At 32.5% G+C, this 13,289-nt stretch overlaps 2 protein-coding genes across 2 annotated transcripts in view; both read left to right on the top strand.

Moving 5' to 3' along the window:
• The first annotated feature begins 219 nt into the window (after window positions 1-219).
• LOC107452068 (uncharacterized) lies at window positions 220-9,575 on the top strand. The gene is made up of 4 exons (XM_087160315.1): window positions 220-591; window positions 2,171-2,218; window positions 3,856-4,041; window positions 8,577-9,575. The coding sequence occupies exons 3-4, from the start codon at window positions 3,864-3,866 to the stop codon at window positions 9,296-9,298; spliced, it is 900 nt and encodes a 299-aa protein (XP_087016441.1). The 5' UTR covers window positions 220-591; window positions 2,171-2,218; window positions 3,856-3,863; the 3' UTR covers window positions 9,299-9,575.
• Window positions 9,576-11,233: 1,658 nt separating this feature from the next.
• Window positions 11,234-13,289, top strand: part of LOC147816313 (uncharacterized) — a 28,073-nt gene continuing 26,017 nt past the window's right edge. The window contains exons 1-2 of the mRNA XM_087160314.1: window positions 11,234-11,530; window positions 11,639-11,704. Of these exons, the coding sequence (XP_087016440.1) occupies window positions 11,671-11,704 (34 nt within the window). The 5' untranslated portion in view covers window positions 11,234-11,530; window positions 11,639-11,670. The remainder of the gene's footprint in view (window positions 11,531-11,638; window positions 11,705-13,289) is intronic.

The following is a 13,289-nucleotide window of genomic DNA, read 5'->3' as shown; positions in this document are numbered from 1 at the left end:
GATAAACAGAAGAACTTTAAATGTCCATCGTCCCACGGTAGCTTCTCCGATATTGAAGATTGCTCAGCATACTTCATGTGCAGAAATTGGAATTCCAAGTGGAAACCCTGTCAAGGAAGGAAACGCTTTGATAGGTACAGAAAAGTATGTCTTCCATTCAATATTGCCGTATGTGATGACGGAAGTGGTGAGTTATTATCATATTCAATATATATATTTTTCCACTGCACTAATCAAATTCTTATTTCCCATTTTATAGAATATACTTGCTGAAAACCCATTTTTCTTATTGGGGGAGGCAAGCAAACAATCAATGAATCAGTGTTAATAAACATTACTAAATCATGCACAAGACTAAAGACTATATACTGACATAATAAACAAAACTAAATAATTCTTTAGATAAACAGAAAAAGAACTTCAAATGTCCATCGTCCTACGGTACCTTCTCTGATGTTGAAGATTGCTCAGCATACTTCATATGTAAAAATTGGAATTCCAAGTGGAAATCCTGTCAAGGAAATAAACGTTTTGACAGGTACAGAAAAGTATGTCTTCCATTCGTTTTTGCCCAGTGTGATGACGGAAGTGGTAAGTTATTATCAAATTCAATGCATAGTTTTCCATTGCACTAATCAAATTCCTATTTCTCATTTTATGGAATATACCAGCTAAATATCCGTTTTTCTCAATGGGGAGGCGAGCAAACTATCTATGAATCTGTGTTAATAAACATTACTAAATCATGCACAAGACCTAAGACCATATAGACCATAAACAAAACTAAATAATTCAAATTTCTTTTATTTTTTTATTATTTGTTCCCCTTCCCAGGTGGTTTAGCGTTATTAGATTAAAAAACACTTTTTTTTCTCTTTTTAAGAAAATCTCCACTTTAAACTGAAAATTAACTGTAATCAGAATCATTTTTCACTTTTGTTTGAAGCCAACTCATAATAGTCCAAATTTACCATTGGCAAGCAATTTTCTAAGGCATTTATTCCTTTCGGTATCGGGGTGATAGTATAACCATAATGTGCTGTTCTTTGTGCGCGGAAAATAATGTAAAAATGTGCGGTTCTCTTGAATGGATAAGTACCGTTTGTCTATTAATTTTGAATATTGGTATATAGCTTGTTTTTTTCTTTTTTAATTTCAATTACCGTTGATTTTCAGTTATTTAGTTTTGCAGAAACGCGTTCTAAAAGCATAACTATAAATAAATTAAATACGTGGTTTTAGATAACTTTAGAAATACTAATTAATACACCGAAGAGCCATTACATTATGACCACCCTGCTAATAGCATGTAGGGCCACCTTTAGCCCTCAAAACTGCTAGCACCCGCCGTGGCATTGATTCCACAAGGTGCTGATAGGTAATCTGAGGTATCTGGTACCAAGCGCTCACCAGCTGGTCCTGCAATTCCCTCACATTGCGAGTGGGTAGCGTGGCAGCACGAATTTGGTTTTCCAAGTAGGACCACAAATGCTCTATTGGATTAAGGTCAGGTGAATTTGGGGGACAAGACATGACTTGAAAGTCGCTGGAATGTTCCTCGACGATTTGACCCTTATGACATGGTGCATTATCCTGTTGGTAAACACCATCCCTGCCAGGATAAACTGTTGCTATGAATGGGTGAACCTGGTCTGCAACTATGTTCAAGTAGCTTACAGACGTCAGGGATTGTTCTATGAGGGATTATGAGTCCTAAGGTGCCCTATGAAAACATTGTTCCTGGGCCAGCCCTTTGTTATAGATGGAGGGTGGTCATAATGTAATGGCTCTTCGGTGTTTATTTATGTATATAGTTAAAAAAGAGACAGAAAAAATAAAAAAAGCCCGTAAACAAAACAAGGAAAAGATATAATCTTGTCTTCAGCTCATAAAATTATATCAATAAAAGTTTAAAACTTCCTATAGCCAACTGGTTTTGATGTTTTTAATCCTGCTTTGTTTCAACGAATTTTGATAAGTTTCTTGTCTTTACCCCTTGCTTAAATATTTATTTGTGATCTCTCATCTATCTTGAAACAAATTTTGCAAAATGTACTTTAGTCGAAAAAGCTATTTTATGCATAATTTATTTTATTATTATTCTTTGTCTAAAATTGCATCAAAGTCATCTTCGTACCTCATTCCTAAAACAAAGCAATTATTTTTCCAGATGACAAAAAGACGACGAATGATGTAATTGGAACCACAACTCCTAATGGTAAATGTTTTTGTTCAATTTTTTTCATAGCACATCATTTGAAATAAGAAATAAATTTCTAAGTTTCATTACAGTTCTCTATATAACATAAAATCATAATGGTCTGATACCGTTTTCCATTGTTGTCGGCGCATTTTTATTGACCGGAAAATCACGTGGTAGGATCCAGTTTTCCCCCATTCATTTCCATATTGTTTAGGTTGTCATCAGCATAAAATTAACAAAAGTCGTAAAGGTATTGTTTTCCTTTAAATAGTTTTGTATCCTTAATTTAAAGTTATTTTTCAGTACTGCTATTATTAGCGAGAATTTTAAATTATGGTTGAGAAATCATCAAATTTGTTTGTACAATATAATGTATTAAGAATATAAATGTTATTAAAAAAATGATAATTAAGAAAATCACTTCTGTTCACGAAGAGATCTAAATGCTTATAATACTAATAGATAGTAATATTTGGACGTGGGAAGTAGAGGCGCAAGAGCGTAAGTAAATAGAATTCCTTTTAGTACATAGATGTTATGTGAATATTTTTAACTTTAGTTGAAAAACTGTTTTCTGCCAAGAAAAAACAATTATTGCTAAGCAATCATCGGGGTTGGTGAGCGGTAGCGAACTGGGGGCTTTGCCCCCTAGTACTTTAAAAAAAGTGATTGAACTGCAGACTGGGTAAACTAAAAGAATGCATTTTGCTACACTTTAGACTATTCCAAACTGAAATACTTTCACAGATTCCTACTGATTTTCTTCTTCGGTCAAACCACGTTGTCGCTACAAATGATGGTTCTTTTTACAACTATTACTTTCTTCAGAGAGCAGCGCCATCCGTCTCAAATAGTGTAACTAATTTTGAGTTTTGGTGGAAATATAAATCTTACATTCAGATCAGAAAAAAGCAAATCTTACGTATCTACCTGCTTTCGTTTTTTCTTTTATTGAACTCCGCCAGGTCTAATCTTAATGGACTACAAAGAATGGTCCTGTGTAGCCCTCTCAGGCTGTCTTAGGACCACACGAACTGTACGTAGACCACTGAGTTATAATCATTTTATAAACTGTTATAAACTTATCAATGTTTCATATTATTAGTCCAGTTAATTTTATTGTAATGTATTTTAAAGTTCAGCTCAGTTGAGGTCAATTGAAAGTCCAGGATGGTCGAACGTATGGGTATATACATTGTAAATTAAGAATGGCAAACAGCAATTTTGTTTAGTTCGAATGTAAGCGCATATACATTGCAAATTAAGAATTTCAAAAGCGGTTATGTTTAGTCTTATTTTGTGATGTAAAAATTTGCAGAACATCGATATGAAATGTGCGTGAATGTAATAAGTTACAAGTGCACTTATATAATCAATAAATATTGTTTTTGTTTTCTATAAGGAATTTATTATTGTTAAATTAACAGCATTACAAGCCAACAATAAAAATAAATAAAAACCAAACATGACACTTTCATGCACTTGAGCACACTGAATTAGTTTAAAACTGTTGATATAGTTTCTGAAAAAATTACAAAAAGCACATTTATAAACAATACTTGAGCAACAAATAGTTTTTTACATAAATGTTCAGCACATCTTATATAAAAATATACTTTTAAAGTAAATAGTGTGTTTTCTCTATGCTGCAGATGCATTCATGTGTCCAAGCTTCATGGGATTATTTCCTGATCCAAATGACTGTTCCAAGTACTACAAATGTACTTCTTATGTTCCAAATTTGAAAACATGTAGGAGGAATTTTCTCTTTGATGGAGTCGAGAAACGATGCAAAAAACCGGAGAAAGTGAACTGTGGATCAAGGAAAAGACCGACAAGTAATGAAAGAGTTTTTTTCTGTGATCATACAGATATTTACAAGATTTACTTTAATTCTAGGTCGCTAGACTTTGAGAAGCCCTATGTAAATCATTTTGTGAGATCTTTTGAATATTCACCCTGTTATGTTGCCCCTACTAAATAGCGAAAGCTAATTTAAAATATTTAGTGATCAAGCGAATACGCTTTTATTATTCAATGAAGTATGCATATATTATTTTCAAATATCATTTCTAAAAATGAACAACTTTACATTTTTGCTTCAAATTTTATGCCATCGCTTATTTTTTATCAGAAAAACATATTTTTTAAATTGAATACATATTCAGATATATATTCAGATACATATTCAGATATACATATACAGATAAACATATTTTTAAATTGTTGGGCATCACTCAGGGCTAAAGAGAATAGAAGGGCTGGTTCACTCCTTTGAAGTATCTCTCGCCGCGCCGATCCTCCGACGTCACTCTAGTGACGTCACTTTGGCGCAAAGCTCGCACTTTTTCTTCAAGAACGGAGCGTTTGGCCTTACTTGCTCTAACTAATATTGGATCATTTCTTTTTGCGAGATATTCTAAGACATTTGTTATTTTCTATAATGACTTTCCTCAGTTTTTGCAGTGAATTTACAAGAATTTAAAACTATTATCGAAATGCCAGTTTGCGCGATTGCAACTTGCAATAATTCTGATATAAAAACAAAAGGAAAAAGTATAATTTTTCGCGTGTTCCCTAAAGTAAATGAACAACTATGTAAAGAATGGATTCCGAAATGACACAGTTAATATAAAACAGCAATACGTTTATTCTGTCGTAAAGAACTTTTATAAAAATTCATTATCTAAATAGAAACCGCCTCGTTACTTCATAAAGAAAGGCAGGTGAAAAGAATTAAAAAATAGATAAAGTCAAAGAAAATTAAAATGTAAGTAAAAAGTATAAATAAAATATATAGTATATAGTTGAAATTCTCCTAATTTCATAACATATTTTTTAATGTAGTTATTCTAAATATTTATGATTTTTTTAAAAATTATATTCTCTTCAATTTAAATATCTATAAATTATATCATCGTAAATTTAAACGTCTATAAACATTGTAAAATTTCTAATGTCATTATGAACCTAAATTATTATTTTGTCTCAGTAATTAGCGTTTAAGGTTGATGTTTCCTAATGATTAAGTATGAACAAATTGCTTTTAACGACATATTTTAAAATCAGGGATTCTAAATTTAACTTAACTTATCTTTATAAAAGAATATGTAGATAAAAAAAGTGTCGATATATGCCTTCATTTTTCTTAATAGTTAAAGTTAAAACTGAACTTTTTAAAATAAAGTATTTATCGTGTCATTTTCACCAACTAGCAAAACATTTTTATAAGTTTAAAATGCTATTTTTTTAATATAATAACCAAGAAAGTTTTTTTTAACTATGTTTATGAACGGAAATAATGTGTTAATTACGTAAAGTTTGAAGGCTGATAACCAGAAAAAGTCTAACTTATTTTTACAAAGAGAAAGATACAAAGTTATCATATCTTTGCTTGCGATCTCCGAGATCTGTGGACACAGTGACGTCATGAGGAGGGAAATCGTAGCTTCAGCTCTAAGAGCGGAGTGAACTAGCCCTTGTATTCTTTTTAGCCCTGGGCATCACTAGAGTCATAACCAAATTTCAAGATATTTCTCGTGTCTGTTGTCAGGTACATATTTGGACCTTTAATGGCCCTAACCAAATTTAGCAGTCACTGAATTTTTCTATTGGCTATCACAGCGCTTGAATACGCCATCTATAGAGAAGAACAGTTCCATGTCTTGACCCACCCCTTTCTTCCTTTTCTCAGGAGTGTAAAAATATGCTATGATATTTTCCCCATTCTTAATATTCCTGTATATAGATGTATATTGTTAAATACATCTTTTAAAATTTCTACAACTTTTCTTCTAGAACTATGTTCAATTTAGTTTTCTACTCCATATAGTTTCCTAATTTAAAAGTTTTAAATCTATTTGAAAATCGAGGCACAAACTAACGTACTTCTTTCTCCTATACGCTGATGGTGAAAGCATGTGATGTGTTGCCATAGGTAGAGAATTCTGCTCTACGCCACGTGTAGCCCATTTTGGTTGCCAATACATTGTGTTGGTAAATCTTAGATAATCCTCTTCCATCCTCTCCCACCCTTACGAAAAGAAATGTTCCACTTTTAACGCTACTTATCAACATTTTTAATACACTGGTGTGCGAAACTTAAGCAACAAGTGCGTTGTCATAACTCTACAAGAAATCATCCGATTGATATGAAATTTGAATATGATGTACATTATTTTGTACTTAAACGATGGTAAAAGAATAATGGCGCAGAATTGAATATAAAGCTTAAAGTAGGGTATGGAACAAAAAAAGGCTTTATTTGACATATAGTGGCGTTACACATGATTGCCTGAAGAAGCGTAAGTACAACTGGCAGATGTTCCTTAGTATGGGATATGCCCTCCCCTTACTGTAATTGTTGCTTGGCATCGTCTCTCCATGCTAAGCACCAGATTATCCAGGAGTTCTTGGGGTAAACGTCTCCTTTCCTCCTTTAACGCATTTTTCAGTTGATGGGTGTTACCAGGAGGAAACTGTCGTGTCGCAAGACGTCTCCCTAATGCATCCCACACATGCTCTATGGGATTCAGATCTGGAGAGTAAGCTGACCAATCCATTCGTGTAATATCTTCACTTTCCAGTAGCTCTTGAACATTAACAGTACTGTGTGGCCGGGCATTGACATCCATAAAAATGAAGTCTGGTCCAATGGCCCCTCGGAACAGACGCACATGGGGTAGGATTACCTCATTGCAGTAGCGGTCTCCAGTTACAGAACCTCGGTTGAAGATCTGAAGCTCAGTCCGCCCGTTCAACATAATGCCACCCCAGACGACAACTCCAGGACCACCGTAACGATCTCTTTCTGCGATGTTATTGGAATGAAATCGAGCTCCAACCTCTCTCCAGATCAACTGAAGTTGAAAATCGCTTGTAGCACTAAAACGACTCTCATCTGTGAAGAGGACGCGACTCCATTGATGAGGTGTCCAGGTTTCGTGTTCTCTGCACCACTCTAAACGGTGCCGCCGATGGCTAACTTTTAAAGGTACGCAGCGTTCAGGACGTCTAGCAAATAAGCCACCTTTGTGGAGGAGTCTGGCCACTGTAAATCTTGATACTTGTCGTCCTGTGGCTGTGCACAGTTGCTGAGATATGGCGCTCGCTGACTGAAAACGGTTTCTTTTCGCCTGGAGGACAATGTAACGGTCATCTCTTGGTGTTGTTTTCCTTGGACGGCCACCACCAACCTTCCAAACAGCTGTACCAGTAGTTTTAAAGGCATTCCAATCACGATAAACAACACTTTTGTTGATTCCGAACTCTTCGGCGACACTGGTCACACTACGCCACTCCTCAAGCTTCCCAATCATTCTTCCTCGAGTAAAGTCGTCTAAATGATTTCTTGAAGATATGTTTCACGAAACAAATCACTTGCACTTCCAGAGAATGTCTTTAACTACGGTGCTCTTCATCGTTTTATCGCAGCTTTGACCTGCGAGGCGCCGACCCACAAGGTTTACATACACTTACATCACCTACGACGTTTTATTTCTAAAATTTGCATACAAATAATCTTTCTACTGAATTACGTGCATATTATACTGCAATTTCATGGCTAGCTTATACTTTGTTGGGGAGCTGTCGCCGAAAAACCACTTGTTGCTTAAGTTTTGCACACCAGTGTATAAACTATAAAACTTAAAAGCTACCTATTAGATAAGTAAAAGGCATTCCCTGACAAGAGGTGTTATCGAGATTAAGGCATCAGAATTTTGCATCGAGGTCGTGTGATCAGATTTACTTCCATATTCAGATCGTAAGGATCTGAATATGGGTGAGCTTCAAGCTGCCTGCAGGGATAGAATCGCAGTTCTTCGCGTTGATAGACCAGTGTTTTAAGCACTGAGTCATCGTTGCTTCCTAGATATGTGGAACGTTGCAATTTAAAACGAAAGTACTTTATACTAAATTATGAATTGTCCATAAATAAAAATACCAACTTCATTCAATTTTTGTTAAAGGGTAAGCATGCAACTTTCAAATGAACTAATACCTTAATGCCTATAAGCCTATGCATGTTTTTTTTTAATTGAACACTACGAAGTTTCACTACATGAAAATAAAAAAAGAAATAACACAAATTAAAAAAAAGACATTTTATCTAGCACTCACGAATTTTTTTTATCTTCCTAGTTTGTCTTTATCTAAGCATGGTTGGTCTTATCTAATGTAAAAGAAATTAAAGCAGCGTCGATAAAAAATATAATGAATGTTTACAGATCATAGAAAGTAAAGTAGGTCATAAAATTCCATATTATCTGGTAATTTTTCCATGGCAGGTGAAGATTATTTCTTTTATAATGCAGCAAAATTTGGTAATAGCTCTGATTGAAAATAAAGCAATAATTTTTTTTTGTAAATTTAGGTGAAGCCACAGTCGGTACAACCCCTATACCAACAAGACCAGAACCTACTACAATTACCTCAATGCCAACAACCACTCCACCTGTCACTCCACAGCCAACAATCACTCCATCTACCACTCCACAGTCAACAACCACTCCACCTACCACTCCACAGTCAACAACCACTCTTCAACCAACATCCACTTCACCTACAACTCCACAGCCAACAATTACTCCACCTACCACTCCACAGCTAACAACCACTCCACCTACAACTCTACAGCCAACAACCACTCCACCTACAACTCCACGGCCAACAACCACTCCACCTACAACTCCACAGCCAACAACCACTCCATCTACCACTCCACAGCCAACAACCGCTTCACCTACCACTCTACAGCCAACAACCACTCCACCTACAACTCCACAGCCAACAACCACTTCACCTACCACTCCACATCCAACAACCACCCCACCTACCACTCCACAGCCATCCACTCCAACTCCAAAACCTACTGAGCCTCCTAAAACAGATTGTGATGAGGATGATTTGGATTGCATCATTAAAGAAACTGGTGATATTTCTAAATGGTTTGAATGCCCAGAAGCAATTGGAGCCTATCGCCATCCAAGTAGCAATAAGCTCTTCATTTTCTGTAAGAATTGGAAGCCGTTTGTTAAGAAGTGTGGTCAAAAATCAGTGTATTCTGAACAAATGAGAACTTGCGTTAGGCCTTAAGATGAAGAAAAAGAAAAATTTTATTTTATTTTGTTTTAATTTAATTTTACTTAATTTTATTTAACGTTATTGCGTAACACCATAAAATGAAAAACAAACTTTTTAAAAAAAGTTTTCGTTACGTAATAAAGGATTTTTTGGTTTACAGTTACGTAAAAGGAACCAAAATTATTATTCTTTGTATAAGTAAATCATAATATAATAAATGTTTGTGACAAAAAAAAATTCCTGTAAAATTCGTTATCTATGCTGTACTAATAAACGAAAGTTTGTGTAACTGTCTGTATCTCTCATAGTTCCCCGAACAATTGGAAGTATTATCCAAAAATTCAGACAATGATTGCAAGGGAAATTTTGATCTTTTTTCCAATTAAGGAATTTTACGTTTGCGGAAACTGTTAGCACAATTTTAAAAGATCTTGATTCAACTTTTGAGACCAAAATGAGCATAGGAAATTTAAAACTCCTTTCCTTTTTTTAACACGATAGTTGTAAAAGCATTCTTTTGTAAATATTCCATCCCCAAGAAATAGTTTGAAAATTTCTAGCATTAAAGCTGGAAAGAAATTATTAACTTCCATCTCCTCATTTTGGTCTATCCGAATTTAGCATGGGTAAAAACGACACCATTTCTAAAAGCTTCAAGCATTATTTTTTAAGGTATACCAATAGTTTTCAAAAACGGTTGCTGCTAAAAGAAAGATTATTTTTACAAAGTTAATACAAAAGTGTTCGTAGTAATTTGTCACCTGTCTGTACATGTCTAGAATTTTTATAAATTAATGTGTGGTAATAATATTTTCACTTTAAATTGTATTTTGCTGAAAATCATTTTTACCCTTTCTTTCATCCTCCTTTTAATTTCTTATTTGTTTATTTTAAACATACGATGTATTTCTCGGAACTTTGGAAACTTTCATTTCAGTAGCTTTATACTTTTTTTAATACTTGAAGACATCAGTAGAAAAATGGTTTATGCCCGTAAGAGTTAATTCAGAGAAAAAAGGATTTTGCAGGCGAAAAATAAAAGTTTTTCCACAATACGTTATTCTTTCCTGTGTAATAACTCAAAACTAATACCAATTTTTCCCTTCATTGATTTGTCAACACTCAGTAATCCTTAAGACAAGAGAGGTGCTCATCCAATTGTCATTTTTGTGAAAAATGGACATGAACTGTTCTTCCCCCTTGGTTTTCATTTGCTTTATTAATTAGTCTACTTTTAAATCATAAAGGAAATTTTGGTGGTTTTTGATAGAAATTATGAAACTATAATTACAACTTACGTAAATCATATGCGGCAAAAATATAAAGAGCAATTATGAAAAAACAACAGCCTATTTCATCAAATGATTTATAAAATAAGACGCCAAATTTTTAAATAGTACAACACTAGCAACGTGAAAAGGAAAAACATATACATAAAGACATACTTGGAAACATTTGTAATAATGTAGCAAACTACAAAAATTAATAAAATTTAATAAATAGAAACATATAAGAGATATAGAAAGACATAAAATGTTTATGTCTTTCTAATATTCTAAAGTTATTCAACATAACTTTAAACTTTCTGGTTTTCTGATGTTACCTAATATACTACTGGGGTGCATTTGTAATAATATAATAGTAGTTTCAGCAAACTACAAAAATACTGTAGTTTTTTTCCGACAACTGATCAAGATCCTATTTTCTAGATTGTGGTTACCACTCATATTTTAATAGTTACGAATAAGTAATTAAAAAATTATAATATTCAAGGACTCTCAATTATTAACTCCTGTTCCTTAAAGTATGTATTTTAAACTTTTAAAATGGTACTTCTCATAATTTGTTAAAAATAAGTAATAATCATCTTACATAAAAGCAAAATAGGAAAAAAATTCATGTATTTCCGCAGTAGATAACTATGTCAATCCTTTTCTTTTTTAAATAATTTGAAGTGCAGATTTTGATTGCGTCAATTGAATTCAAAGATAGTAAATAAATCACGTTGCAAGAAATAATGTCGAGATACATAAAATATTTCTCTCATTAGGGATCAATAGAAGTTTCTTTCTATCTAAGAATAGATTTGTTTTTGTTCACCTTCCTCATATCTCATTCTCAATTACAGTTTTCTGGTGTTTTCAAGTTGATGGCTTTCTTAATCAGACAGTTTGTTACAATAAATGTATTTCACAAGAATAAAGATAAAAATTTAAAATCTGTTTTTCAAATATGTGGAAGCGTGTAAGTATTGTTTCTTATCTTTATCATGAAATTAGACTTTTTTTCATATTTGAATTTATTTTTAAGTATTGATATTTATCGTGATTGAAAATAATTTGTTCATTTTAGAATATAACAACTCTTGAAAGATCGACTCGAAAATGCAGGAATACATGAAATCAAAACTAATTCTCGGTAAGCATATATTTAGATGTATTTTATTTACATTTTACTTAAAAAATGAGGTTATTGATAAAAAATCAATATACTTCACGAAAGATTTGATTACATAATGAAATACAAACAACTGCAAATAATATTTATATGCAGGAAAACTGGAAGAAAAAAAACTTAAAAACCCAAAGAGATTTTTTAAAAAAAGGCTTTATGCATAATATCAAATAATTTATTGATTTATTTCTTAATAGTTCGGACACTCTGTAACAGGATTTTTTTATATTTTTAGAATTTAAAAAATTTTAAGAAGCTGAAAACATTTTGTTCAAGTAATGTAAATATTTTCTTAATAGAACTACTAAATTAAACTATTCATATTACTAATAATTGTTGCCTTTTATTTAAAATATCATTAGCTAATAGTAAATCATTAAGCTTTGGTTTTCTTGAAATCGGATGTATGATTTTTTAATGAATTTGTTTCCTAAGAATAAAGCATTCAAGAAAAATTTCTATTCCTTATTTTAAGCAGCATTTTTAAAATTTTAAAAAATTTTTAAATTTTATCAATGATATATTAGAAGCGAGAATAATATTTTGGGTCCCAGAACCCAATTTAAGTAATCATCTCTAATAACGAACATTTAATGAAAATTTTAAGGAAATATTTGAAGGAACAAAAGAATGAATGAACATATATGATATATTTTTTCTCTATTTATTATTTTAAGTCTCACTTTCAAATTTTGTATGCTCGTTTAATTTTTACAAATGATAGATCAGATGCGAGTCTTAGATTTTGAAATTCAGAACCCAACTTAAGTAATCAGTTTTTAGTGTCTCATTATCCTTATTTCCATAAATAGAAATCTGGAGATCAGTGCCTTTCACGAGCCATAGAATAAAAAAAAATTATAAAATATGCATGAATAGAAAACAATAGCATAAATACCAAACAAACTTACAATTTTTTTTTAAATAAAACATTCACAGAAATTGATTCTTTTTACTGTTATCTCCAAAATCCTAAAAGAGCAAGATACTGAAAGAATATCTTACCTGCGTCAACCTTAAAATCTCAATTAGGCACTTTACATTTCAACAAATAATTGCAAAGTTGGTATTGCAACGGAATTAGTGACAAAAGGTGATTTTCCGATTTTAGGTATTTTTAGAAATAAAATCGCTTTAAAAATTACATCAAAATTGATCATTGTTGGTGATGAGCATTCACTCTTCCGCATGTTTCAATTGCTATCATCAAGTATTAAGCCATCATGGCTCAACTATGGTACATAGACCTTTATTTGCATTGTGATAAGCAGTTAATTAAGCCTTACTTATTATATTTAAAATGTTGGTAACCGTCTGGATGACATAAAAAGAATTCACAACGTTCCGAAAATCCAAAATTCTTCAAAAGTATCACTAGATTGTTTTTTAAAATGATTATTCCAACATATTTAATCATGAAAGCAATATTAAAAAGATGGTAGTATCATTTACGAAGTAATTTTAAAAATGATTATCTTAGGTAACAAACATTACAGTATGAGACCGGACACTTCTCTTGGACTACACAAAACAAAAAATATGTGACCGG

The sequence above is a fragment of the Parasteatoda tepidariorum genome, chromosome 1 (genome assembly GCF_982258835.1).
Source record: "Parasteatoda tepidariorum strain Cologne lab strain chromosome 1, Ptep-v5.0, whole genome shotgun sequence".
Taxonomy (NCBI): Eukaryota; Metazoa; Arthropoda; class Arachnida; order Araneae; family Theridiidae; genus Parasteatoda; species Parasteatoda tepidariorum.
Note: the sequence above shows the minus strand (reverse complement) of the source record. Positions and strands in the feature narration are given on the sequence as shown.

Bases quoted from the DNA above. Each gene is read 5' to 3' on its own strand.
- LOC107452068 (XM_087160315.1), top strand. From the start codon at position 3,864: ATGTGTCCAAGCTTCATGGGATTATTTCCTGATCCAAATGACTGTTCC. The intron at 4,042-8,576 runs GTAATGAAAGAG...TTGTAAATTTAG, and splicing joins ATCAAGGAAAAGACCGACAA to GTGAAGCCACAGTCGGTACA.